Below are 26,073 nucleotides of genomic sequence, written 5' to 3'. Positions count from 1 at the left end.
GTGCAGTGGCAGTGATATACCCATTTTGGGTGATTATGCAACAACCAAGGCTACTGGGACGCGACAAGGGGAACATGTATTCACAAATACCTAGTAAAAGTACAATATATCATATGAGACTACCTATCTAAGCTCAACAAGAGAAAAAACGGGGAAATTTGATGGAGGAATGGGCGAGATATCGTGGGCATCGTCGAGAACAGCGACGGGAGGGTGTTGGACGCCGCGGGAGGAAGCGGCACCGCTGTATGGGAACGGGAGAAGGTTCGGGAATGGGGCCGAGGGAGGGACGGATATTACCGGTGCCGGGGGTGCCGAGAACGCGCTGACGTGGCTAGTGACTAAAACGTATGACATAGGAGATACTCTGGTAAGTCATTTTTCGACTAAGGCAAAGGGATATCTCACCCAGTCCTCTGGTCCGGACCACTGGACCGTGTTTTACAGTGGGGGACACCCTATAATAGCTGTCCGAACAACGGGTGATCGGACAGTTGATGGACTATATATGTGTGGGAACAATAGGTGAGCATCATTGCGGAGTTCTGAGCACTTGACCAAATAAAGCCAAATAGACATGTGCTGGCACCTCTGAGCCCGCAAGTCCTAATTAATAATTCACTGACTTGGTGGACTGGCTACTGTACATGCATTTTCTCCACAAGTTGGTCATGAGCAACAAGGCAAAGCAGCCTGCAGCCCAGCTGTGCCCAAAGGTAGCATGCACCCGGTCCTATTTGCAACAACACTCACAAAACCCGGGCCAGAATACTGTATAATAGATAACAAGCACACATGCACACACATGCACCCGCACATGCACTCGCTTACCCCGTGCAGGCATGTCATTGTGCCGGTGTACGTGAGACAAACAGAATGCTGCATTGAGGTTCAGAGCTACCCGCCATGCCCTTCCTGTAACTAGCTGTGTTACATTACAGAAATCTGTACTTATGGTGTGACAATACAAGAAAGAATCTAATGTTATATCATGTTATATCAGCCTACAACAATGTGTAGACATACTGTGAGCAACTACAAGATCCCTCCCAATACTATAATTCTCTACAACAAAGGTAATATTCTGGTCAGCCCTTGTGTTGTGTGACAGAAAGCAGCCTGATATTATAGCACTTGATAACACCTCACCTTGCATTACTGTAACCATAGCATTTGTACAGTGTTCACCACACTCACAGTTATCACGCACTTTTTGTGATGTAGTCCTTGACTATGATCTTAGATCAAGTTTGAGTCATACATAGTAATAGAGGTAGAACTAGTCTGAGGGTTTATATACCTATCTACTAGCTGCTTACTAAGAAGGTTGAATGAGTCATATTGACTCATGAGATGTGAAGAGCATATCATAAGGACTCACATTGGTAATTGCAATATAACCAAGGAGCCAAGAAATGAGTTGCTAGTGAAAAAGGAGTTGTAAGGACTCACAATTTGTAGTTAAGCCATCATGACTCATAAGGAGTCAAAGATGTTACAAATGAAACAGATATAATGAAGTAGAATCTACTAGTAGTGTCCAGTTGCTGATACTAGTAGATGTTTATATGAATACAGAGATAAAAGTAAACAGATCATAACAGTGTCCTCACTTGCTCATTCAATCTCTGCTTTTCTCTTCCATGCCTCTTTGTCTCACTACCTCCTTGGCAACTTCTAGGGCAGTCTCTGCAGGCTCTCGTGGCAGCTGCAGGTCCTCTCTGGTGCTGTCTGCTCCTTCTGCATCTCTTGAGGTTCAGCCAAATGCTTCTGGCAAGACTCTCCCCTCCTTGGAGGAGTCCAGCCCTGCTCAGGTTCACAACAAGCTCCTGAATGACAATGTTATCATGGAGGCTGCAGACAACACTCCCTCCATCCCCCTGCTCTCTGTGAGTTTGGGTGAGGATGAGGGTGGCTCCCTTCTTCCAGATAACAACCATGCTCTGACCACTCCTCCCAGCTTTGGTGGATTAGACCATGATGGGGCAAATTCTATTTGGCATTGCATGCCTTTTAAATTGGACTTGGTCACTCTACCACCAAAGTGTATCAAGGGAAAGGAATGTGCTTCAGACCCATTCCTCCTGGTTCCTTTGGATCCCTTAGTGTTTGCACCCCCTTCTGCCTTTGTCCCATTGCCTTGCCTTGCTATTGGGTCTGTTTCTTCTGGCCATAGATGTTGAACCCCAGTGAAAATTGATCCGATTGTTAGCGACTCGCGGTGACTGAAACCAACAGGCCCGATGGCGTGTGACTGAAAGGGACTGAGAGCAACGATATACCTTGAGTCATGTCTGGTTGATAGCCCTGTGAACGTTTTTGCTTGTTGTCTCACACCGCACATCGGCAAAGCCTGTGCAGTACAGTAGCCTGATCCATTTTCCGCGCGCATTGGCTACATCTGAGGCCGAATTCCGACATGAACTGTGTATGTCCCAATGGCGTAAACCTTTAATGAAATCAACTGACCCTGCCGATCCCGCCTCGACCACATGATCGAAGTAAGCCTAAACCGAAGTCAAGAGAATGGCACCCCGCAAACAAACTTGTAAGCTAGTCGAGTGCGACTGTCGCACGTACTGCTGCCCGATCCCTGGTATGCCCATCAAGGAAATGAATAAGAACACGAAGCAAAACCATAAGAGAATCGAAGAAGCACGGCTTGTACACGAGGCAGAAACAGCTCGCAGACTCGTAGAATGGCAAGCCAAGAGTCAAGCTAACAAAAGGAGGTGTACAGACTTAAACGAAGTAAGGAATCTATTCATTAGATGTCAGATCAGTTTACTAACACACGTTTAGTCAACTAATATGGTCTCTTATGATGCACGCCGCTCCCCGGAAGCTTTGGAGCAGACCAACGAGCTATGCAACTCTGGCAACACTATCGAAAATCCTCTGGATCTCGGCGGCAATCTAGGCGACACTACTGAGGATCTTGAAAATGCTCAGGCTCTTGGCTGTGATGAGGGCGATCAGCCAGCTCTCGACACTGATCTAGGTGACCATCAGGATCTAGGCAATAATCCGAGTACCCAGCAAGATATGAGCGAGTCTCAGCATGCTCTGAGTGAGGCTGATCACGCGAGAATGCAGCCCTTGGTCAGTGAAGAGCTTGAGGAGCCTCAGGCACACGAGGACTTTGGCTACCACATGTCAGGCTGGACAGACGGGGACATAGAGACTGTATCTAGGGAGACTGTGCTTTGGCATGCTCAGTGGTCTCTCGCCTTCATTAAACTCATTCGGAATGCCTCTCTGGACGATGAAAATAATGCTATGAGCTGTGAGGCTGTCAGTCGCATGCGCAACCCGATGAAAGATCTCGACGGGCTCGCGGATCCAGATATGCTAATGTGCATCCAGTGGTATCTTACATTTCCAACAGAAGATGGCTACCGTGCTCTCTGCGAGGCGCAGACTAGGCGACATCCAACAAAGAAGGTCTATTCAATGAACACCATTAAGAAACACATTGAAGAACTCACGGGTATTCAACCGATCCACGTACACATGTGTCCCAATTCGTGTCTCGCCTTCACCAGTCCGTTTGCAGACCTGTTGAACTGTCCCCTCTGCCAGAAACCGTGTTATAATCCCAAGTTCCCTAGGAAAAAGGTGCCAATTTTGATGTTCGTTACTCTGCCGGTGGGACCACAGCTTCAGGCTCTCTGGCGGAATCCTGAACAAGCTGAGAAAATGGCCTACCGCGATCTAGAAACGACTAAGATACTCAGGCTCTTGAGGAGGCATGCAGCAAGATCGACAAGTATGAAGATATATATCATGGTGCTCAGTATCTTCGTGCAGTACAGGAAGGTCGTATCAAACCAGGTGATCCGGTTCTAATGTTTTCAATCAACAGCGCCCAGCTATACAAATCCAAGCAATCCGATTGTTGGATCTACATTTGGGTCATCTACAATCACGCACCGGGCAATCGATACAAGAAGAAATTTGTCATTCCAGGCGCCGTCATTCTGGGTCCAAAAAAGCTGAAGAACCTCAATTTGTTTCTATTCCCGGGGTTCCACCATCTCGCTGTGATCCAACGCAAGGGCCTCAAGATATGGGATGCCCATCTTCAAGCTGAGAGTCTCCAAAATCCATTCTTATTTGTAGCCTGCGCGGACAGACCAGGACTTGCGTTTCTCAACGGTATGGGCAGCCATAATAGTAAGAAGTGCTGTAGGATTGTCTGCAACTTCACAGGGTGACACAAACCCGGGCAGCCGACTTATTATCCAGCCCTGCTCGAACCTTGCTTTTGTCAGTGCAATTCTTGTCACCACGAGCACAGCTATCAGCACGACGACACCGATATCAATTCCATGACACAGGCACAGTCACTCTACACCGAGAACATGGCCCGTATCGCACACCGTCAAACTAACACCAAGTACGAGCAGGTCTGTCTTGACACGGGGATTGTTCGGCCCGGTATACTTTCTGGCTTTCCGGACAAGCACATTCTCGCTGTGCCGTATTGCTATGGGTCTGATATTATGCACCTGGCAGCATTCAACATAACTGACAAAATGATACCGCTCTGGAGGGGTACATTCAAACTAGACGACAAAACTGAGAGTGCACTACCACCTGACTCAAAGGACAACTGGGGCTGGACAGTTCTTACCGGCAAAATCTGGGATCAGCACGGTGAATACATTGCATATGCTATCATGTATCTGCCAGGATCTTTTGACAGACTGCCACGTAACCCGGCTGAGAAAATCAGCAGTGGATACAAGGCTTGGGAATTTCTACTTTATTTCTATGGCATGTGTCCAGCTCTACTGTTTGGTGTGCTACCCAAGCCATACTACGGCCACTTCTGCTGTCTAGTCAAGGGGATCCGAATAATGATGCAACACAACATCTCAACAGAACACCTGCAAGAAGCTCACCATGAGATTCTAACATTCGTTGACAGCTTCAAATGTTTATACTACCAACGACAGATTAATCGCCTTCATTTTATTCAACCATGGCTACATGCTCTAACGCACCTCGTTCCTGAGGCTTGCAACAAGGACCGCCCATCTGTTCGTCGCAGTGGACAATGGAACGGGCTATCAGTAGCCTGGGACGCGAGATACGTCTCCATTCAAATCTGTTCGCGAACTTGGAGCAACATGTGATCGATCGAGCTCAGACTAATGCATTATCTCTTATATGGCCTTTCTTAGACCGCTCGCAAAATCAGCCTCTCCCTCGGGGCACCAAGGATCTTGGGCGCGGATACATTCTCTTAGGTGCCAAAGACCAGCGCCCTGTCAACATACTTCCGGAAGAGCACCATGTTATATCACAGGCACTTAGCAAACGTGGTGTCGAGACATTGACCCACTTTCGCCTCGTCCACTGGGCTCGACGGCGTGATCTGCATGGAAAGAAAATCAGATGATTCGTTGGCCTAGGATTGCACGCAACGTCAAGGTAAAGTCACTCGTCTTTCTAATGATCTGCAGTTTCAGTAAGCTAAGCATTATTAGATTGATCTGGAAGGTCGGATCAAATTCGCCGAAGTCCAGTACTATTTCTACATCGAGAGCAGATCATATGCCCTAGTCTCTCTCTATGGAGACTTAGATCAAGAACTCTTCATGCTCTCTCATGGCACGGTAGTCGCATGCCAGCACCCTCATGCAGTCAGCCGACTCACTGTGATTGATCCTTTTTCCATCAAATCCGTTGTCGCAATGATACCGCACAAATTTCCTCAGATCAATCGTCTTCTTTGCTACTTAGTTGAGAAGCCTGGGCTGGAGATCGCCACTTTCGCAGGGCACGAGGAAGTTATATCAGAGGACGAGTGATTGAATTGTATTATTGTAGTACAACCCAATCACTATACACATGCACTGTAATGACTGTCACTGCAGAGCGAGAACAAATAATAATGTGTATTCGAGAGAACTGATAGTAATGTATATGTGAGAAGACAATCAATCGGCCTTATGCTTACCAAGGATGCTCTCTGTGTCATCCGCTGGCTTTTCTGTTGAATGCCCCTACATTGCGTCCCACTGAGAATCTGGCTGCATCTCCGATGGCGGGTCTCCCTCTGGGGTGTTGACACGAGAGGCAAACAAAGGGGAGAGCTGTTGTGCTCGACGTGGGTTGTATCATCAGCACAGAAGCTCAGGCCAGCTTCTGGGGTCTGTAACATAGTTAGTTAAGAGGTGCATATACAGACCAATAGAAAGAATACCTCTAAGAAATTGCAAAAAATGGACAGGGGCGTGTCTTCAATGTCCGGCTTGAGCTTGATACATTTGTAGCTGTGAGAGAATTGAGCTGCAGGGAGTTGCTTGCCTGTTAGGGAATGGCAATAGAGACTATATTTCTCCGGAATTTGGTTGTCGGCGCGGGGGTGGCTAGCGTGGTTTATTGCCCTTAACCTTGCTGGGAAGGGCTCGACAAAGGTAATGTCGAGATCTTCGCACAATCCAAGGTCAACATTAGCTAGCTGGATGGCTCTGGGTGGACCGGTCGCATTGCCAGCTGGCTCGAGGACAGCTGACATATTGATGTCGGCTGCGGTACTGGTGTCAGTGGGAGGTGCGGAGTGGAAACGAGGACCCTTGTTGAGGAGATGGTGAAGGGTCTGGCCTGAGTTCAAAAGGAGCCCCAAAGTTCTGTCGAACTTGGGGTAGTGGGTTGGGTGCAAGTGACGAGCTTTTATAACAAAGTACTGCCGCATACATTTAAGTATATAAGAAACACAGAAAAGGAAACAATGATGCACCATTGGTTCAAGGGATTTTGGAATGAATTCGAAGGCGTACTCAGTCGACAGCGAGCAGTCGAACTCCGAGACTATGATGTCTCCTTGTACTTGTCCTTTTTGGTGCGGAGCCACATGGCTTGCTGTGCCTTCTCCCTCGCAAAGAGGGCGACCAACCATCATTTTTTGAAATATGAACGTATGCGCGGGGATGCGGGGGATAGGAGGCATGTTTGTCGAATGGGGATGAGTTGTCGAGACGTTGAGACAGTTTTTTTTTGCTGTCAGGGGCTGCCAGGGAAATGAGAGCACAAGGGTAAGACGCGCAATGCACGCACGTCTAGATGAGGGGAATCGTGGGAAATTGAGATAAGATCCTTATCCTCTCTGTGATTGCGTCTGGACTTACCTCTGGTTCTTGTTCTGCTCCTTCCTCGCTCTGACTGTGCCTAGGATCGTGTACAACCAGCCCGAGAACAGCAGTTTCTCGAGCGTCGGTCTTGCCGAGATTAATGAAATCAGCCGATCTGCTTCTGTCACCCACGGTTGCTTCGGCTCGGAGTATCCAGGCCACATTGGGTGTAATTACGGGGTAAGTTCATTTGATCACAATAATCCTAATTTGTCTTGATGCACCTCGTGTACCAGGAACCACCTTATACCCAAAAGGACTGGCGAGCCGAGCGCGAGGAACTCGAGCGGGCACTTGAGACTTCCAATCGAGAGCGAGACGCGGTTTGCACCAGAGGGATACAGAATGTGCTAGAGCAAATGGCTTACAGTGAGTTTCCACTAATTACTTATGTCACACACTGATACGTATGGTTTTGGAGACAATGCCTCGACGTGCTATCCGGCGTGCTCTCATCGGGTAAACTATTGGTCCCTGGCCCAGCCGCCCCCGCATCTGCGACCTCCACACCATCGGCGCTGGGCGCTATTGCTCTGGAAGCAAAGGGTCAAGTTTTCCCCGATCTTCCGGAGATCCTTGAAGGCACCGATCCCGTATCCCTCCTCAACTACGCTGATCCTTTCATGCTACTCAAGCTTGAGGACTACCCTGGCATCTCGGATTTGTGGACCGCAGCCAAATGGGCAAAACACGTGAAGCTGTACAGGGAGTGCGCTGCTCTGAGGCATGATCCCGAGGTGAACAAGCAAGGACCGGGCCGACAAACGACCGGCGGCGAGATGAGGGAGATCCATGGGACGGTAGATTCTATTTTTAATATTCTACTAAAGGCGCTAGGTGTCAAAGGGTTGCCAACAGTATGGACGGGTATGGACTACAACATGAAGAGATGGATCTGGAAGGCGCTTTGAATCATCTGCCCGGTGTTCCGACTAGCTGGAGGTGATTGGAAGTACAATGAGCTCGTCAAGGAGCTCTACTCTCGATGGCACCGCGCCAACTGCCGCCCAACTAACCCGAGGGCCAAGAAACACGCGTGCGTTGAGTCAGCCAAAGCTCAGCCTTTTTGTAAGCGATCGAAGAAGAAGATGACCCCAGCAGGTCTAGACGCCAAAATGAACGGAGATGAGTCAGAGCAAGGGTCAGAGCCTGAGACTAGGCGCGGGGAAGGCGGGGATCTACCCGAGGCACAACTCGAAGGCGATCACGAGCTAGCTCATGAAGACGGCAAGGGTGAGCGCGAGTGGATGGATGCAGCTAGCGTGGATATGGAAGTGTGTCGTGAAGATGCGCAGGATTCTGGGATCAGGGAAAGCACTGTGAGACATGCTCCTCTGCTGTATCTGGACCCGTTGTGAGTGTCTTCTGGTTCTTTATTTTCATGTCTGACATTTTATGATAGGGCTCGAGTCTCGGTGCCCACCCATGACTCAACTATTGGGTAAGTCTATCTTTACAGTTACCTGTACTTATGTTGATATTTTTCTATTAGTCCGAGATCGCCCTCTGTATCTCGTGCGTCTGCCGTCATCGACCCAGCGCTCGTCGAATCATGCCCTGCAGAGGAAGCCACTGGAGAAGCTCTTCCCCACCCAATTACTTCTTCCGAGGATTGCGTCGTTGGCTCTGCATCAGCCGAGGACAGCCACGTTGTAGGTCCAGATCCACAGGGCCCGGTGTCTGCCTCTGCTAGCCCAAGTTCGGAGACATCGCCGACTGTGAATCGCAAGGCTAGCAAGTTCTCAGTCCCCGGGTTCTATACCGCAAAGTACGCACTTTCTCTTTGTATTTATGTCATATACTCATCGCGCTTAGGTGGGTTTTTGTCCGAGAATGGGTCGCCGAGGATCAAGAGCAGCGCGAAGGAAGATCTCAAGCTTTCTACAGCGCCCAATGGGCACTTGTTTCAAAAATACCTGCTGAGGTGGAGGTACGTCTTCGCCAGATATTAATTCATTCTATCTTATTCTGTCTCCAGAAATGGGAGAAGAAGGCAGCTGAGGAGGCGACTAAGGCTGGCGTGCCTCCCCCCCACAAGACTCGTTCCAGGAAGTCTTGATTCGTACATTTGTATTACCCTTGCACTGGACTTAGCATTTTTGCTTCTATTCTGGTGCATGCTGGCTGGTCTTTTGGATCGGCTCATGTGCTGTTGCTATCAGTCGTTGGTCATTGTTTGCTGTCATTAGAAGTCGTTGTGTGTACTATTTTCGGATTGCCAAATTCATTATTGTGCTTGTGTAACAATTGTTAGTGACTGAAATCAACTGAAATCAACTGTCTGACATTCAATTCATGAATTGGTACATTCTATATATGGTTTGTGTAAGTCACTATATGTCATAGCCAGTCGCTATATGTTGCTGTCTGTCTGCGCGGTGTCGGACTCTGACTGGCTCTGACGTGCATGTGTCGAGCTGGTCTAACTGTGCCAACTTATAGTGACCGACCACAACGGAAAGTGGTCCCAATTTTGGCGCAGATAGTTGTTTTGTGTCACTCCGTCACTAACAGTCATTTTCAGTCAGATTTTAGCAAAGTTCAGTCGCCGCGAGTCGCTAACAATCGGATTGATTTTTACTGGGGTTGAACACTGCTCCTGCCTCTTTCATCTCTGATATCTCAGATTCTTGTGTCTTGCATGAGGGCCTGCTGGTGACTTGGGCACCTGTGTTCATGCTTCTTGGCTGGAATGCTCCTGCACCTGCTTCAGCACAGGACTTGATGATATACTGGACCTTGCTTTCTTGGCTGAGTGCCAGGCTCTCAGCACCATTGCCTTGGTTGCAGCAGCTCCACTTGCACCTGCTCCTGGTAAATCCCTCTCTTTCTTGTTTCCCAGGTTGGTCTCCAGGCCTTCCTTGTCCCTTCCATTCTCACACCCTGCTTTCTGGCATGTGCTTATTCCTTCCCTGCAAGCTTGCCCCTCCACAATGGTCCTCACATTCCTATGCTGGGTACCTCCACTCCTGTGCATCGTACATCTGCACACACAACTGCATTTTTGCCCTTGCTCTTGCCTGCTCCTGCTCCTGCTCCTGCCCTGGCTGCTCCTGCCCTGGCTGCTCCTGCCCTGGCTGCTCCTGCCAGTGCCTGTTGCCTTTCCACTGGCCTAATTCAGTTGAGTGGCTTCATTCTGCCTGACTCTCCCAAGGTTATCCAGGCAATTTGGGTAGGCTGGGTTATGTAGATCCCATTCACAGCACTCATTGATGATGCTCTGCAAGGTATTAAGAGTGGCCACTTGTCTACCAAGCAACATGTTACCATTGCTGCTTCTGGTATCCTCACACTGCTCCACTCTGCTTGGAACTTCAAGGGAGATGTTATGGTTTGTTGCATTACCCCTATCTTTTCCTTTCACGTGATACACTGCCTCACACTATTCTGTACTTGGCTCTATTTATATCATGCATTACCATAGGCTGCTTAGACAGAGATCTCCCCCATATGCTTCCCCACAGAATATCCCTGGATTGTCCCATGGATCTTCCTCCACATGTACAACCTCCTTTGATGATGTGCACCTCTTGATCCCCATCTCCCATAATTCTCTTGTGTACTATTATTACTGTACTGCTTAGTCATACAGTTGGTCTCTAGCCTATATAAATAGCTGCCAGCCCACCTGTACTCCTCATTCTACTCTTCTGGGTTATACACTTTTTTCTGTTCCATTGTGCTTCAGACTTCACTCTAAGTCTGCTGAACCCTTAGCATAGGCTGCAGCCTACACTAAGGCTCCCTTCTTGACATCCAAGCTCTGCAGCACTTGAATATTCCTATCATGTTACTATAGCTATTGTGGCCAACACTCTAGCGGTCATAACAGAGGAGGTAGCACCTCATCATCGTGGCAACAGACCATATTAAGGCCTGCATACACCCTGGGTCAAGTCTGCCCTCTTAGGCCCCTTCCCATCAATTTCCATACCTGCAGCTATCTTTTCAAATAACTTGAATAACTTTGCCTGTTCTCTCCAATTCCCTAAGTACCTCAAACCATGGGTAAAACCTGCCCTTCTGAGGCTTCCTCCCCCTATTCCATGTGAGTTCATGCCAGTACATCAACTTTCTTTGTCAAGCTATTGTAAGGTACATGAGTCAGCACTGATATCCCCCTTTTGCCGTCTCTCCTGTCTGTCTCTCCTGTCTCCCACACCCCATTCCCACGCTCCTATCTCACTGCTCCCTCCCACTGCTCCTGTCCTGCTACTCTCCCTCTCCTCCCTCCTTCTCCCTCTCCCCTTTGCTCACCCCCACACACGCACTTCTCTCTCCCTCTTCTCCCTCTCCTCTTTTCTCTCACCCCACCTTCTTCATTGCCCTTGCTCACACTTATGTCCGTGCTCATGTCCTTCCCCATGATTATGTCTGTATCAATAATTGACATCACAAAGGATAAAATAACAAGACCTAAGAGATTTGACCTCTTTTGAACCTTACGCACTAGGTGTATACAAATACAGTTATCAGAATATCATATTAGTAATATACAAGGTTCTGAACCATAACAGGCACACTGTGCAGAGAGCAAAATGAAGAAGGTGACAGTTGAATTCTAAGAGATAGTGTTACCTTGCTCTCTGCACACTCTGGCCAGAAAAGGCATGCCATTTATCATGTGTGTTGATTTTTCACAGCTCTTCCATGTAATGACATCAGAGATTACAGTCAGGAGCAATGTTATCAAGTGTGTCCAGAACAACAAGTGGAGTATGCAAGTGGAGTATGCAAATTTTGGACAAAAAGGCCTTCTTGTAGTTGCAAGCATACAATCTTCTCATACCTGGCTTGAGCCTTGTGGTTGTTGGTATTGGATACAGATAGCAGTGGATCTGTGTTGAATACCTCACCATCTTGCTTCCAGGCAAGAAAAAACCCAAAAAACAAGACAGATACAAAGTTTCTCTATTGGTCAGCTTTGGAATGGCCCTTTCCATGCACAGTCTAATGCAAATATTAATTAGAAGTCATTCATTTGGCTACACAAGAAAAGACATAATGTACAGTTGGGGGTGGATGTTCAATTATAACTGACCAGCTGACTTGGTCCAGGAAGCCTTTGAGCTTCTTGCAAGGGTTGTGGTGACAACTGTCTTTGAGAAGACTATATTTATAGAAGATTATATTACTAACATGTCAGACAAGACCTGTTGGGGGATAAGTTAACACAAAGAAAAACTGAGGAATAGAAAGGGATGCATGAACTCCATGGGTGTGCTGCATAATGGCATCCCGCCTGGTGAATAGTTCAGCAAGGACCAAGAAACACCTTGCTTAGTTTTTATCTTATCAGTGCTTTCAAAGTCTGCATAAGCCATGAATGTGTACTTGAGATGGTGCCAGTCTTCTCAAGGTAGAATTAAAAAGGGTTATAGTAGGAGGGAGATGCAAGCTTGTATGTGGTAGCATAGTATTCATTGCACATGAAACACTTGGAAGAGTGGCTTGACATGCCTTTGATCTTGTGAGTGGATAGGAGATTGTAGCAGTTTAGCCAGAGATAGACATGAACAAGTATGCAGTTGGTGAAACCATGAACAGAAAACTAGATGTTACTGCCAAGTTGTGTCATGCTGGTGACAAAAACATCCAAGAGATTGTTGAGCTATAGTAGAGTGGGCTTATTTGAGCTAGGAATGACCATGAGTAGCAAGGTTTCCTCAGGAAGATGACAAATATTGCAGGGGTTGTTGCATGTGATGGAATAGAAAGCACTTGTAAATCAATTATCATGGTTTGCAGATTAAAACCTGTATAAAAATAAGACAAGGAGGAGAAGTAATTGATGAGCAGCTCACCAGTCAATGTCAAAATGCAAACTGAGCTTACATGGGAGCAACATAAACTGTTGAGTAAACTCAAGGATATTGACATCCTCCACTTTTTACCAGCTCTCTTGACTTTATCACCACTCCATCCCTGCTTGAATCACCCTTCATCTCCATTAATCATACATGTCCATTATTAACATTGTTGGATCATCAAACATGTTGTATCCAGTGGCTTTAAGTGGTGATTAACAACCTGGTTTATTGCTGAGCTTCCTCCAGTGTTGCAGCTGGTCCTGTTTGCCAGGACACAGCAGAACATATTGCAATGCATGCTTGAGAGGAACATACAGCACTATCAGGCTGAGTGTACACTTGAAGGAACTATTGGTAAGCTTCTTGATGCTGTAAATTAGTCCAGGGCAGTCTTTGTCAAGGCACTTAGGTGAATTAAGAACAGAGTTTATTGGGATAATGGGTCACCCAGTACACTGGACATACAAAGAAGTAGACAATAAAGTTAAAGGTTGATAGACCTAAGCACTTGAGCACTGCTGGCATGGTGCATGCAAAGCCACCAATGCCAGCTAATTTGAGACCAGGGATATTGTGACACATCATCTCAAAAAGATACTTTTTGCAGCCAAACTGGAAATGGACACTCTGCAGTGTGCTGCTGTACAAGACCACACTGATGAAGGCCTCAATGTACAAGTTCTAAATGTAAGTGTGGTCATCGAACATTTCAGGCTAATTATTGGGCTGGGAAGCTTGAGGTCTTCAGTATTGGAGAAGTTAAAGTCCTTGAGCACTTGATACAATTGCTCATGGTCCAGCAAATTACCCAGAATATCATTGGCAGGTGGCTTGTGACCATCATCAGTGTTGTTGTTGAGGCCCTTCTCAGTTTCTGCAAGGATTTTGAATGTTTGCATGAGTAGGCTGTTATTCTCATTGTTCAAGTAGCCATTTTTTTTTTGAAATCTGTTTTATTGTCATCTGAGGGCTCCGCCCTATGTTAGACAGGGTAAACTACTGGTGTGTTCGTAAGTGGTTCCGGGCCTTCTATGGAGAAGAGAGAGGGAGGACAGTGGTCCTTGAAGGGCAGGGATGGAGGATGTGATGGTGTTGTATAGTAATCTGTAAAACATATGTAAAGGAAGCATAAAGCTAGAACATGTTAGGGTAGAATTAGCTATAACGGGGCATGGGGGAGCAAATCTAAAGTTGGGCTGTCTGATGGGACATGTATCATGGTAGGTGTGGGGCGTGGAGATGATCGCTCGGTGGGAAGGGGAGAATGCGGAGATAAAGAGACAGGAGAGAAAACGAAAAGAAAAGAGAAAAAGGGAGACGTGGTGTGGTGCGTGAGGGTACGTGAGAATGAACTTAGCTTGCGCTGGGCCTGGGTTCGGGTGGGCATGACAAGGGCGTGTTGGGCTAAAAATGGGCGGTTGACAAGACATACTTGAGGAACTGCTCCACCGCACTGGGTGATGAGAGGAGCTGGGCAAGTTTGGGGAGGCGTGACCCACAGAACATGGCGGCAAGGCGCTCGCGTTGGGGCCGGTAATGGGGGCACCACAACGCAAAGTGTGCCACAGTCTCGCGGGCAATGCAGTGTGGGCAGGTCGGCGTGAGGTCTGGCACAAACTTGCACAGTGTCCGTTTAATTGGACGTGATTCGAGTGCAGGCGGAATAAGATTGTCACAAGGCAGCGAGGGGTACTGGCGACGAGTTTCATGAATTGTGAGTACCGTAACTTGTCATTGTACACGGCAAACATGAGCGCACGAGGGGAGTGAACAAGAACATCGCGAGCAGCGTCAGAGATGGCTGCATTGATTGTCTGCTTTGCTGCTGACTGGCTCTGAGGGAGTGTGCGGGGGCGTGCGGGGTGAGTCTTGGTTTTTTGGCGCACGAGGCACCTGGGGAGTATGGCGGTCACACTTGTGCGGCCCTGAGCCGCCATCTTCGCGGGCTCGTCTGCGGCCTTGTTCCTGTCCACCCCCGTGTGGCCAGGAACCCAGCGGAGGATAAGTGGGTGGTGCCGGGGTTTGAGGTCGGTGGTGATGTGCATGAAATGGTCGACTAGGTAGTGGCTGGCGGAGGCGGCCCTGCCCGATGTGGCAAGTATGGCGGCCTGGTTGTTGGCCCCCAGGAAAGCGGAGCCGTCTCGGCAGCAAATCTCCTGGCGGAGTAGGTGGGCGCCCAGGATCAGTCCCACCAGCTCTGCCTCGTAGACTGTGTGGTGCGTGGCAGGGCCGAGGTGGAAAAGGAGGTGATGTGAGGTGGTGCCGTGGATGAGGATGGCACCTGCGCCAACATTGCCCCCGTGGCTGGAACCATCCAAGTACACCCGGATGAGTGACGAGTCTTCGTCGTGGGACTCCTTGGCCGCGTCTTTGGATTTTGGGATGATGGTCGTGTGTGAGGGGATCCATGTTGGCGCTCGTCGGACTGGTGTGATTGCCTCCATCTCGCCCGGGGTGATGGCAAAGGTGTGCAGGAGTGTGTGAAGGGGCGCGCAGTGGTGCCGGCGGAAAGTGGCTGCCCGCCTCACGAGTGGGTAGAGGGGGTGTCCCTTGGCTAGGGACGCAAGTCGTAAGGCCGCTCGTGCGCATACCCGATGCAGTAGCTGCGAGAAAGGGAGGAAATTGGCATGAAAATCCAGGACGTCTGTCGCAGTCGACGCCATGCCGCCCGTTACCTGGTGTGCCGCCTCGCGTTGCACACGCGCGAGCAGTCGAGCCACCCCCCGGAGCTGCCTCAGCGCCTTCTTGATGTCATGGAGGTCCTGCCCAGTAGCCGTCTTGTCATATAGCCCACCCTGAACCTGTGAAAGTGAAGAGGTGGCCCAGATGTCAGCAGCATAAAGTAACTTAGGAATGACAACAGAAATGTAGAGTCTACATATGAAGGGGGCCCGGATGCCCTTACTAGCAATCGTGAGTTGGCGGCACGCCAGGACGTAGGTCATGCCTTTCACGAGAGCGTGGACAGCCTGCTCCCGCCAACGCAGCTGGTCATCAATGATGACACCCAGGAAGCGGTGCGAGGGGGATGGCTGGATGACCTGTCCACCAATGGCGATAGACGGCCGTGGCGTGGGGACGCTGGCGCGTGGTTGTGATGGGTGGGGGACGTGTTTGCGCGTCAGTACCAGGAGGCCTGTTTTCTTGAGCTCAAAGGTGGAGGTGTGGGTGCTGCCCCACTCGAGGGCACCTCCTGGTCTCTCCATGATGTGTCAGAGCTTCTCATTGGCAGCCTCGGGGCTCAGGCTGCGCACGACAAATGAGACATCATCGATAAAGCCCCATAGCCTGAGCTCCCCCCGTTCAGGATCTGGGAGGTCGAGCAGGTTGGCATTGTAAAACAGGTAGAGTATGGGGGATAACAGGCAACCTTGGTCGAGCCCATCGATCACCAGGAAGGCTGGGGAGACGTAGTCATCAAAGACCAGGGTGGTCATGCGGCCCGTCAGGCACCGTTGAAGCCAGGCAATGTACTCGCCAGGCATGCCGCGGCACGTGAGGTTTGCGAGCAGGCGGTCCACATTGACGCTCGGGAACGCACCCTTGACATCAAGGAAGAGTGCGGACACGTAGTGATCAGTCGGGTGGTTCCATGCGTCGTGCACAAACTTTGTGAACATGTGAAGAGAGTCGGTTGTCGTCCGACCTGGCCTACCACCAAAGTGTGTTGAGGGCAGTAGGTTATGCGTTTCTGCAAGGTACACCAGATTCTCTGCCACGCATGAAGACAGGATCTTCGCCATGGTGTTGAGGAGAGCAATTGGACGATAGGCCTTTGGCTGAGAGTAGTCAGGTTGCCCCGGCTTCCTCAGCACAATAGTGGTGTGCGTCTTCCATGCCATTGGGTAGACGGGCAGGTCGAACATTGCTCGAAAGAGCGGCCCCAAGTATGGAACCAGGACATCAGCATTGTTATAACCTCATCCTAGAGCTTGTGGAGGCAAGCCACCCACTTGGTCTGTAAGCCATACCTATTACACCTTCTGTAACATTGGTGTGACTGACAGTAACACTCAAAAGGAGCATCTCATTTGTGCTTTGAGGGCATAGTGGAGCAGTTAAAATGTCAGGTGAGTTGGTGTATGCAGAGGAATAGCAGGTAGGAATGGTGGTGGTGTCAGGACCCAAGCCTAGACATGGTGACCTTGGACAAAGGAGAGGATGAAGGTAAAAGTGAAGACAATGAGGGTTACCACTCCAACAGCAATAGCCAGGCTGAGATCAATACCAATGTTTCCAGTTGGGTAAGCCACAGCAGCTAAACGGCAGTACTTACAACAGTGTAGGGGCAAAGAGCACCTGACCGTCACCAGGGAAGAGGCTTCAGAAGCCTGTTGTGCACTTTAAGTGCAAGAGGCTTGTGAAGCCTCTTTTCCCTTCTAGCCCAGCACTTGCTGTTGCACTTGGGTGTGGTGGTGTTTGTTGGTGCAGCCTATCCCTTTTCTGTATATGTCTGAGACTCAGTCTCCCACAGCATTTCAGGCCCTTAGATTAGATTACTTCAATAATTTGTGCCTAGATAAGACATGATAATAATGCTACCTATGCCCAACAATGCTGGAGTCCTCTTTCCCGCCCTCCTGCCCCTCCCTTCATTCTCTGCCACTTGGCAAAGTGCTTTCTGGTGGTTTCCATCCCACCATCTCACCCCGCCATCCTGCCCCTATTCGCTGTCCCACCTCCCACCTCTATCCCATCCCCACGTACTCCTCCCTGCACGCACCATAATCACTAATGTATACATTATTATAGTAATAAATAGAATTGTCACAAGCTGAAACCAGTAATAAAAATATGAGTCCACATTCCCACACGCTGGACTAACTTGGCCCTGAAGCAAAGAAGCCAAATTCCGGGTATCATGGAGTCCAAGATTGCTGCTGACACGGCACTCAATAAAAATTTCTGCTAAGTCCATTACCCTGCAAATAAGTCCTTATAATTTACTTATGAAAGCTTACAATTAGTCTTTATCCACATGTTGATTGGCAAATAACATCATATTATGACTAAATATTGTAGACACAGTGACTATAATGCTAGAAAGTGAAATATGAGAAGGTAGAATACATATTAATTGTTAAGAAGGTCTGAAAAATAATTACTGGAACTGGGAGTCACTGTCAGTGGGGAAAACAACATTGAAGGGGAGAGTGTATATAAATGAGATACCAATGAGTCATACAATGTGAAGCCAGGATCCAGACTTAGCAGGGGGGGCCTTGGCACTGAATGCCTCGCTGGTGACAAAGCCCAGCTCCAGCTGTCCAGATGGTTGGTAGTCCAATGCATGGCCATCTGAGAATGGCAACAACAACAACAGCAATGACAACAGCACACCAATTGGGGGGCCAGTAGGGGCTGTGGAGTCAATGCCAGTGGCATCAAGGCCAACACTGTAGCAGGGATGGATGTGGGGTCATTTGTCTAGGTGCACTTCCTCTTGCCTGTGGTTCCATTGCTTGACGGCCATTGCACAAGGATGCACCTGTCCCCTGCAGCCTTCTGGGCCTCCCATTTGTCTGGCTCTAGCTTGCACCAGAAGCATTGACCCTCCCTCAAAGCAGCTTTGACCTCGGCCAACAAGGGGACAGTGGAGATGGTGGTTGGGCTTTTGATGACACCTCCTGGAAAGCCATGGAGCTTGACTCCATAATGGATGGCCCACTTGTTGTAATTCACCCACTCCATCATGGATGGGAGCTGGTTGTATGGGACACCGCATGACGACCTCCTAGAATATACTTAGTAATGGCATTTGAGTAATAGAAATTTGCTGGCACTTACAAAGTTTTTGCAATACCATATCCCGGATTGACTTTCTCATGATGTTGGCACTGCTCTCTCTGGTATAGCAAGCCAGCCTGGTGATGCCACCAGTGACATACAAGTTGAAGTGCATTGCCAGTTCCTGTGGATTGAGCTTGAACAGGTACAGCAATGGCTGCCTCAAGGCGCGGGGAGGCAAAACTGCAGGGCCAGTACTGGTCGGTAACCTTGTCACAAGTCACAAGGTAAAGGGCACTGCAGCCAGTTCTTTGAGTAATCTTGGCAACCTAGTAGTAGATAAGTTAATAGATGGAGAAATAATTAAGGGGCGTAAAATGTACACAGGGATCAATTTTGTGGGAGAATGTGGTCTTGACCATGCTCACCACATGTTTGGGGTTGACACATTTGACCTTCTTCTTGGCAACCTGTTGGTTTTGCCAGGAATGGTTGGTCCATTTGCACTTCTCCTCATCAATAAGGACACACCAGGCATCACCCACGGCTTGCAATTGGCTGGATGGATGTACAGAACAAACAAGACCAGCATCATGAGCTATTGATGTGGGTTGAGTGTGGTGTGGTCTAATAGTGGATAGGTGGCCAGAGTATATTGTAGATCATGATTAGATAGGCCGGATATGGTGGTAGTGTGTCAGGATAGTGCAAGTCTAACCAGAGTAATGTATGGAACAAAAACCGGCCTGATGTGTTATATATGTGACAATGTAGTATAATAGTGCATGAGCAAGCGGAGTATCCCATAGACCCAGACCAGACTGTCCAGATATGCCACAGATGTGCTTGTAGGGTGGTACACTTGCACAAAACTGGATGGACTAATAGAAAACCGGCCTGATATGCTACAAATCTGCATGTAGTACAATATAATAGTGTAGAGTCTGCTTCCAGAATAGCTGGAAGTTTATCCATGAATTAGTAGACTGTTTTATGCCATTGCTGAAATAACTGGCCTCATGACACAACTAAACTGTTGTTGCTGGTATATCTGGACCATTGCTGCCAAGATAACCGGCCTGCTTCTACTGGCATAACTAGTGTAATGCTTCCATAAAAGCTGCAGCACTTCCATTGATTTAACCAGCCTATTGCTACTGAAATAACCAGAGTATTGTGACTGTAATGACCAGATCATTGCAGCTAAGACAACCGGAGCATTACAGCTGCAAGAACTACTGTGGCTAAAATAACTGGGGCATTATAGCTAGGATAGCCAGAAGATTATAGTTGCAATGGCTGGAGCATTGTAGCTGAAATAACTGGAGCACCATAGCTGCAATCATTGCAGTATTGTGGCTGCAGTGGCCGGAGTATTATGAGTGAGATAACTGGAGCATTATACCTGCAGTAACTGTAGTATTGTGGTTGCAGTGGCCAGAGTATTGTGGCTGAAATAACCAGAGTGTTTGACCTGCAATAGCTGCAGTATTGTGGCTGAAGTGGCCGGAGTATTGTGGCTGAAATAACTGGAGCATTGTAGCTACAGTAACCAAATCATTATACCTGCAGTAACTGTAATATCATGGTTGCAGTGGCCAGAGTATTATGGCTGAAATAACTGGAGTGTTAGACCTGCAATAGCTGCAGTATTGTGGCTGCAGTGGCTGGAGTATTATGGCTGAAATACCCAGAGTATTGTAGCCAAAATAACCGGAGCATTATAGCTACAATAACCGGAGCAGGATGGCTTCAATAACCGGAGTGTTGTAGCCACAATGGCCAGAGCATTATACCTGAAATGGCTGGAGCATTGTGGCTAAAATAACCAGAGCATTATGCCTGCAATGGCTGGAGCATTGTATTTGTACCTGCAATACTCGGACCATTATACCTCCAATAACTGGAGCACTGTAGCTGCAATAACCAGAGCATTATAGCTAAAAACACTGGACTATGATTGACATTCTAAATGCACAAGGCAGGCGGCTGCCCTGACACACACCTGGGGTATGGGCCGGAGCATCCCCTACCAGTCACCCAACCCCTACAGTGAGGCGGCCACCAGGACATGGTCGGTCAACCGCCAGTCACCGCTGCCCTGACATCCTTGGGGTTTTGACCCATCCGCTGACTGGACATCCTTAGGGGTCATGTCCTGCACCATGTGACAAAGAGGGCTTGGCTTGCAAGGAGGTTGTGGTGGGCCACAATGTCAGTCACCCCAGGATGCGGGAAGCAGAGGAAGTCAAGATGGCTACACGAGGGGGTGCTCTCTTGCCATGGGATGTAGATGTTGAAGTCAAAAGGCTTGATACCAATGACAGAATGGTGAATGTGGTGGAAGCTTGGTTGCCATGGATAGGGGAGGGCATAACAAGATGTGGTGGAGCAGAAAGGGATGGTGGAGCCAGAGAAGGGTTTGAAGTAAAGGTGGAGGGTGCCAGTTGCAATGATGAGGGTGCAGAGGGGACAGTAGATAACTTGGACATGTAAGTGTTGCCATCAACAATGACGTACCCAAGACCAGGTGTGACTGAACAAAGCTGTTGACCGTAAGACTTGTTGTGCTCCTGGGCAAGCTTCTTGCAAAAGGTATCCTTCAGCTGCTTGACGACATTCTGGATGTTTGGCTTGAGTTCTGTATGATAGCTGGTGAAGGTGCTGACATTGATACATGATGGATTGAAGGTTATAGATGTGTCCCAGTCTGGGTGGACAGCGAAGGTGGCAAAGAGCCTGTCAGTCATACGTGATATGGCAGAAAACTGTAAATTGTCAGATAAGGAGGTGGCAACAACGTCAGAATGCATGTACGGAGTTGTTCATGTCCAAAGCAAAGTCTGACCAGATGGCATATCTGTCACTCGGACTTGTACAGAACAGACAGTGAAGGTTGGAATGTGGACTGATGTTGCTGGCACCATGATACTTCTCTGCAAAACCAACGCAGCGGTGATAACATTTGCATTGAATGTTGACATTCTTGGGGGGCAGATTTTGGGTATGCATCCATTTGAGAATGGATGACAGAGTGCATGGGTTGGCTGGGTTGGCTTGCAAGAGTTGAGATTGTTGAGATATGACAAACATTGGGTCAGGAGTGGTATATGCTGAGATCTGAGTTGCAGCGTGCATGTGCATCACTTCTGCAGCCTCACATTAATCCTGCTGTTCACAAAACCGTAAAAATGTGATCTGTGTGTTCAAATGTATATTTATTATGTGGCTAATCAAGATTTTCAGCAAAAGTAGAAATAAGATGTGTGCTCTCGCAGATGTCATCATCATTGGGATTGATGTCTAAGTATGCACTGTTGTTGGCAACTTGTGCTCACCCCAACTTCCCTCATCCCACTATACCCTGGTAGTTGCTTGAGGCAGTGAATGCCAAGTCACGTGTCGGTCAGTGACCGATGGTGACCAACACGATGACCAGATGTTGGTCATTTTCTGACCATGACTGACGCATCTAGTCGCGTCTCGGTTATGAGAGCAACTGGTGATCCGGACGCGTGCGGAGATCTCGGGGGAAGTCAGGGGCTCGTAGATCAAATTAACATAGATAGCATACATCGTTCATCTGTACCGTAGAAAAACTATGTAGTATGTAATAGAACCTCCTGAGTAGTATCATCTAGTGAGATCTCAATGTTACCGTCCGATCCCGACTCGTCTTGCTTAGGAATTGAGTCTAATTCTAATAATTCATACATGGACATCTCTTCTTCGAAGTTCTGGCGGGCTGACTGCTTGTAAAGATTGGACCAGCTCTTGTTGGCGAAGTTGAAGAGGTTTCGAAGCGGAATCTGCATCCCAATGATGGATACATTACGAATGGGCTCATCGTCGAGTTCATCTTCATCTGAGAGGTGTATATGCTGCTGAATAAGGGTATGGAATTGATCTACAGAAGAGTCAGTGGCACTAGGGTCTTTGGTCAGTTCTGGGCCATAAAAGCAGGCATTAAGGTCGTTCTGAGCACCGAGCATGAGGTCCTGAAGATCTTCGGACGTGCTCAAAGGAATAGGAAGGGTTTCAGCAGCAGGAATGATATTTTTGCGTGTCCGATCTTGCATCAACTGAATCATGTGCTTCCGACTTTCAGCAGAGCGCGTGTGCTCATCTCTGATCATCATCTTCAGCTCTGCAAGAGCCTGAAGCGTGCCAGTACCTAGTCGCGACCTTAGCTTTGTTAGAGTAGTCCCAAATATACTGAAAAGCTGTTCGCAAGATGCTGAATTTGCAGATACTAAGAGTAATCACCGGGCAAGCAGAATGAATGCTGGGATTGGCTCTCCAGCAAAGCAAAACTCACTGTATAAAGTGATCGGATCAGGCAGCTGTCCCTGTAAGCCTGTAAGGTTGTCAGTCAGTGTGTAGAATATTAATCAGTGTACTCACATTTTCCTGAGCAACAGCACACTTTCTCTCAACTCGAGTGTCGAGATGTGCAAAGAGCCCTCTGTTAAATAAATAGTCCTCAGCCTGACTTTTGAGCTTGGGTGGTGCTCGAGAAGAGAAGAGGCACTCCCACATATGCTCAATAAGCATATGGACACTGGCATTGTTGAGAGCAGGAATCTTTGCGAAGGGAGTAGTATGATAAAATGGGTTCAGAATCACTGAAGAAATGAATAGTTCTTGATCCGCCTTGGCCCAGCGTGCTTCAAGACTAGCAATGATCGCTTCGCATTCGTTGTTGCCACCTTCAGATATTTTATTGAGGCAGTCGTCCATGAGAAACCTGAATGTCAGAAGGACTTGATATAATCGACACTGAGTTGCCTGAGTAATGTTCGCTGCAATCGCAAGTGGCTCGAGATGCCTTGTGATTCTACAGTAGTAAATTAGCTAGGTTTCAGGACTTGAATACAATGCTTACCGTCTGATAGCCTTCCAAAACTGCTGCGAATGATCTTGTATTAGAAGGAGCATAGTGAGAGCTTTTTGGCGAGCTTTCTTGTTGCCTGTAATGATCATTTTTTGTCATCTGGCCGGAGGATCTCAGTGCTCGCTATGGCCATTAATGTTCGGCGTAGTTTAATGAGTCGACGGTAGGCTACAAAATGAGCGGTCCAGCGAGTAATAACAGCGTGAATAACCGCGCAAGCTATATTACCAGATGATAGCTGCTGCTCTCAAATCAGCGCTAGGACTAGAGTTTTACTTTGAAGCCAAGATATCAGGTCGTCTGCTAGCTCTGTGAAGTTAAATGTGCTTGATCCTGATTCCTTGAGCGCCTTAAAGTAGTCGCCAACCACTAAGTTAATCTAGAGCGCTCTTAGTGATTAATGCTATCAGAAATAAATAAATCAGCATACCTGGTGTGCATAGCAGTCGAGAAACATGAGCTCAGGGTGTCTTTCTCCCAGCAATCGACATGCTTTGCGTGATTCTCCGGACGCATCTGTTACTACAGCAATAACAGGAGACTTCCATTCATTATTTAATGTGTCAATAACCTTCTGCAGCTGATCGAGAAGATTATCCGCAGTCTTACGCTCTGCAGAAACATCGTCGACTTGGACAGTATGTACCTGAGTAATTTAATAAGCCTTAGAACTATGATCATGAATGAAACTGTACCTGATTATTTACCGTGACCATGAAAGCAATAAGATGATGGCTATTAAGTCCAGTCCAGCTGTCTGCCTGTAGAGTAGCTTCATGACCTTGAGCGGCTGCTCGTATTGATGCACGACCTTCAGCCACAGCCTCAGGTAAAAGTCGCTGAGAGAGCGTCCGCTGCGAAGGTAATTTTTCAGCAGGAATAAACTTGTGATAGAATGCCTGTCACTCCGGATTATCGGCCCAAGAAAATGGAAGCCCTGCAGAGACGGTGAGCTGAAGTATTCTGCGCTCGAATTCCTGCTGCAAAGCGGGAGTCCATGCAGGGGCTGGTGGATTTACAGGCGCTAGAACAGCTTGACTAGACCGGCGGGATAATGGTCCTCGAGACTGAGAAATACCAGCCGGCCAGTGAGGTACTGCAGGAAGCGAAAGATCAATAGCAGGGCTAGCAGGAAGGCCCTGAATACTAAGGACAGACGGGGATGGAGAGTTCCCCACACTCGGAGGGACAGAAAGCGAACCGGTATTGATACTCAAAGTGTTCATAGATGTACTAGAGCTTGCACTGACTAGCTGTGGTGCACTACCGGTGGCTGAGGACTGCTGATAGTCTGTAAATCCCCAGCCTAATGGCAAGGTAGAATAAACTAGAATAGCATTAGCAATCATGTCGAAGAAAAGGGTAGAAAGCAGACTCACCAGCACCCGGAATATACTCATCTTGAAAGTTGTTCTGATTATTCTTTCCCTTCTTCTTGACGCTGTGCAGAGTGGTTGCTGTGTCCCAGTCCGCGGTAGTGACATGGGGACAATGTTTAATCATGTGGTTCAGAGTCGTGTCTGCCACACCTTGAACCCACCGCCAGTTGGGTTCGAGAGCCCACACTAATAAAAACAGTCTATTAGTAGATAGCTATGCTCAAAGAAATAGAGGTGCTTACAATAATCTTTGATCTCCTGGACACTGTGAAGATGAGCACGAGCCCCTTGTTCGTACTCCTTTTGGTTTTTACTCTGCTCGATGCCTGTATCAAAATGTAGACACTTATTACAATACATTTTCGGCTTTGCAGAGGGACCAGTGCCCATGTACGCCTCCCAGCTTTCGTAGGTAGAAGTGGGTGGGGTTGGAAGTGATTCTGCCACCACGGGGCATCGAGAGCAGGCTTGGGTATGGATAAAGCGGCGCCTGGAGCCCTGGGCATTCTGGACTATGGGACATGTAGGTTCGTTGTTTTTTTCTGCCTCCAAGTCTGCAGAGACTTTATAACTCGACTCAAGTCTCTGCAGAATATCAAGATGAAGCGGTGACTTGAACGGCTAGTAATTGGCCACCGAATCACACAGTACAGCCCATGAAGACGAAGTAGCCACTCTGCACTTCAGGCGCCCCCAAAAAAGGGTCTAAGAGACCCTACTTCTGGTCGCGAGGTGGACTCTCTTAGACTTTTTATGTTGGTATTACCTTGTACTTTGGGTATCATTCCTCTACTTATGGAAGGACACACATATATTTCCAACAGTCCAAATATGCTATACCAGCCATGTACACACTGCCCAGAAACTTCCGGGTGTCTGGGGTCCTCATCATACAATATATTACCAGTGGGATTTGTTATGTAGCCCCACATGTTTGCCAACGGAAATGTTCATGTGACTTATAATGAGGCAGAAATACCATGCATGGTAGGGTAAATTCCACAGTCATATAAATACCTGTGTGGAAATCTTAACTGTATGAATGGTAAAATCTGCGGAAGCAACCATGTCTCTATCCTGATAGCCTTGGAACAGCTAGCAGAGGCATATAAATCCATGGT

At 48.1% G+C, this 26,073-nt stretch overlaps 6 protein-coding genes across 6 annotated transcripts; 2 read left to right on the top strand and 4 right to left on the bottom strand.

The window, feature by feature from the left end:
* Nucleotides 1-2,811: 2,811 nt before the first annotated feature.
* Nucleotides 2,812-5,819, top strand: CONPUDRAFT_77050 (uncharacterized protein; the record flags this gene model as incomplete). Its single annotated transcript, XM_007775828.1, has 5 exons — nucleotides 2,812-3,822; nucleotides 4,123-4,176; nucleotides 4,275-4,803; nucleotides 5,190-5,302; nucleotides 5,496-5,819. The coding sequence occupies 5 exons, from the start codon at nucleotides 2,812-2,814 to the stop codon at nucleotides 5,817-5,819; spliced, it is 2,031 nt and encodes a 676-aa protein (XP_007774018.1).
* Nucleotides 5,820-6,865: 1,046 nt separating this feature from the next.
* On the top strand, nucleotides 6,866-9,201 carry CONPUDRAFT_77049 (uncharacterized protein; the record flags this gene model as incomplete). Its single annotated transcript, XM_007775827.1, has 10 exons — nucleotides 6,866-6,929; nucleotides 7,019-7,046; nucleotides 7,184-7,322; nucleotides 7,379-7,511; nucleotides 7,626-8,009; nucleotides 8,079-8,496; nucleotides 8,545-8,583; nucleotides 8,635-8,910; nucleotides 8,958-9,072; nucleotides 9,121-9,201. 10 exons carry the CDS (start codon nucleotides 6,866-6,868, stop codon nucleotides 9,199-9,201), a joined length of 1,677 nt encoding a protein of 558 aa, XP_007774017.1.
* Nucleotides 9,202-15,114: 5,913 nt separating this feature from the next.
* On the bottom strand, nucleotides 15,115-16,158 carry CONPUDRAFT_64937 (uncharacterized protein; the record flags this gene model as incomplete). Its single annotated transcript, XM_007775564.1, has 2 exons — nucleotides 15,115-15,714; nucleotides 15,754-16,158. Coding segments are annotated over 2 exons (1,005 nt in total), but the record flags the coding sequence as incomplete, so codon positions are not given.
* Nucleotides 16,159-18,131: 1,973 nt separating this feature from the next.
* Nucleotides 18,132-19,101, bottom strand: CONPUDRAFT_77047 (uncharacterized protein; the record flags this gene model as incomplete). Its single annotated transcript, XM_007775826.1, has 6 exons — nucleotides 18,132-18,250; nucleotides 18,293-18,348; nucleotides 18,441-18,686; nucleotides 18,740-18,816; nucleotides 18,841-19,008; nucleotides 19,063-19,101. 6 exons carry the CDS (start codon nucleotides 19,099-19,101, stop codon nucleotides 18,132-18,134), a joined length of 705 nt encoding a protein of 234 aa, XP_007774016.1.
* Nucleotides 19,102-22,278: 3,177 nt separating this feature from the next.
* Nucleotides 22,279-23,419, bottom strand: CONPUDRAFT_158803 (uncharacterized protein; the record flags this gene model as incomplete). The annotated part of the gene is made up of 3 exons (XM_007775825.1): nucleotides 22,279-22,853; nucleotides 22,998-23,028; nucleotides 23,084-23,419. The coding sequence occupies 3 exons, from the start codon at nucleotides 23,417-23,419 to the stop codon at nucleotides 22,279-22,281; spliced, it is 942 nt and encodes a 313-aa protein (XP_007774015.1).
* Nucleotides 23,420-24,475: 1,056 nt separating this feature from the next.
* CONPUDRAFT_158802 (uncharacterized protein) lies at nucleotides 24,476-25,458 on the bottom strand (the record flags this gene model as incomplete). The annotated part of the gene is made up of 4 exons (XM_007775824.1): nucleotides 24,476-24,879; nucleotides 24,953-25,138; nucleotides 25,195-25,278; nucleotides 25,347-25,458. 4 exons carry the CDS (start codon nucleotides 25,456-25,458, stop codon nucleotides 24,476-24,478), a joined length of 786 nt encoding a protein of 261 aa, XP_007774014.1.
* Nucleotides 25,459-26,073: the final 615 nt, after the last annotated feature.

Source organism: Coniophora puteana (genome assembly GCF_000271625.1).
Source record: "Coniophora puteana RWD-64-598 SS2 unplaced genomic scaffold CONPUscaffold_15, whole genome shotgun sequence".
Lineage (NCBI taxonomy): Eukaryota > Fungi > Basidiomycota > Agaricomycetes > Boletales > Coniophoraceae > Coniophora > Coniophora puteana.
This window is presented reverse-complemented; position numbering and strand designations above follow the sequence as displayed.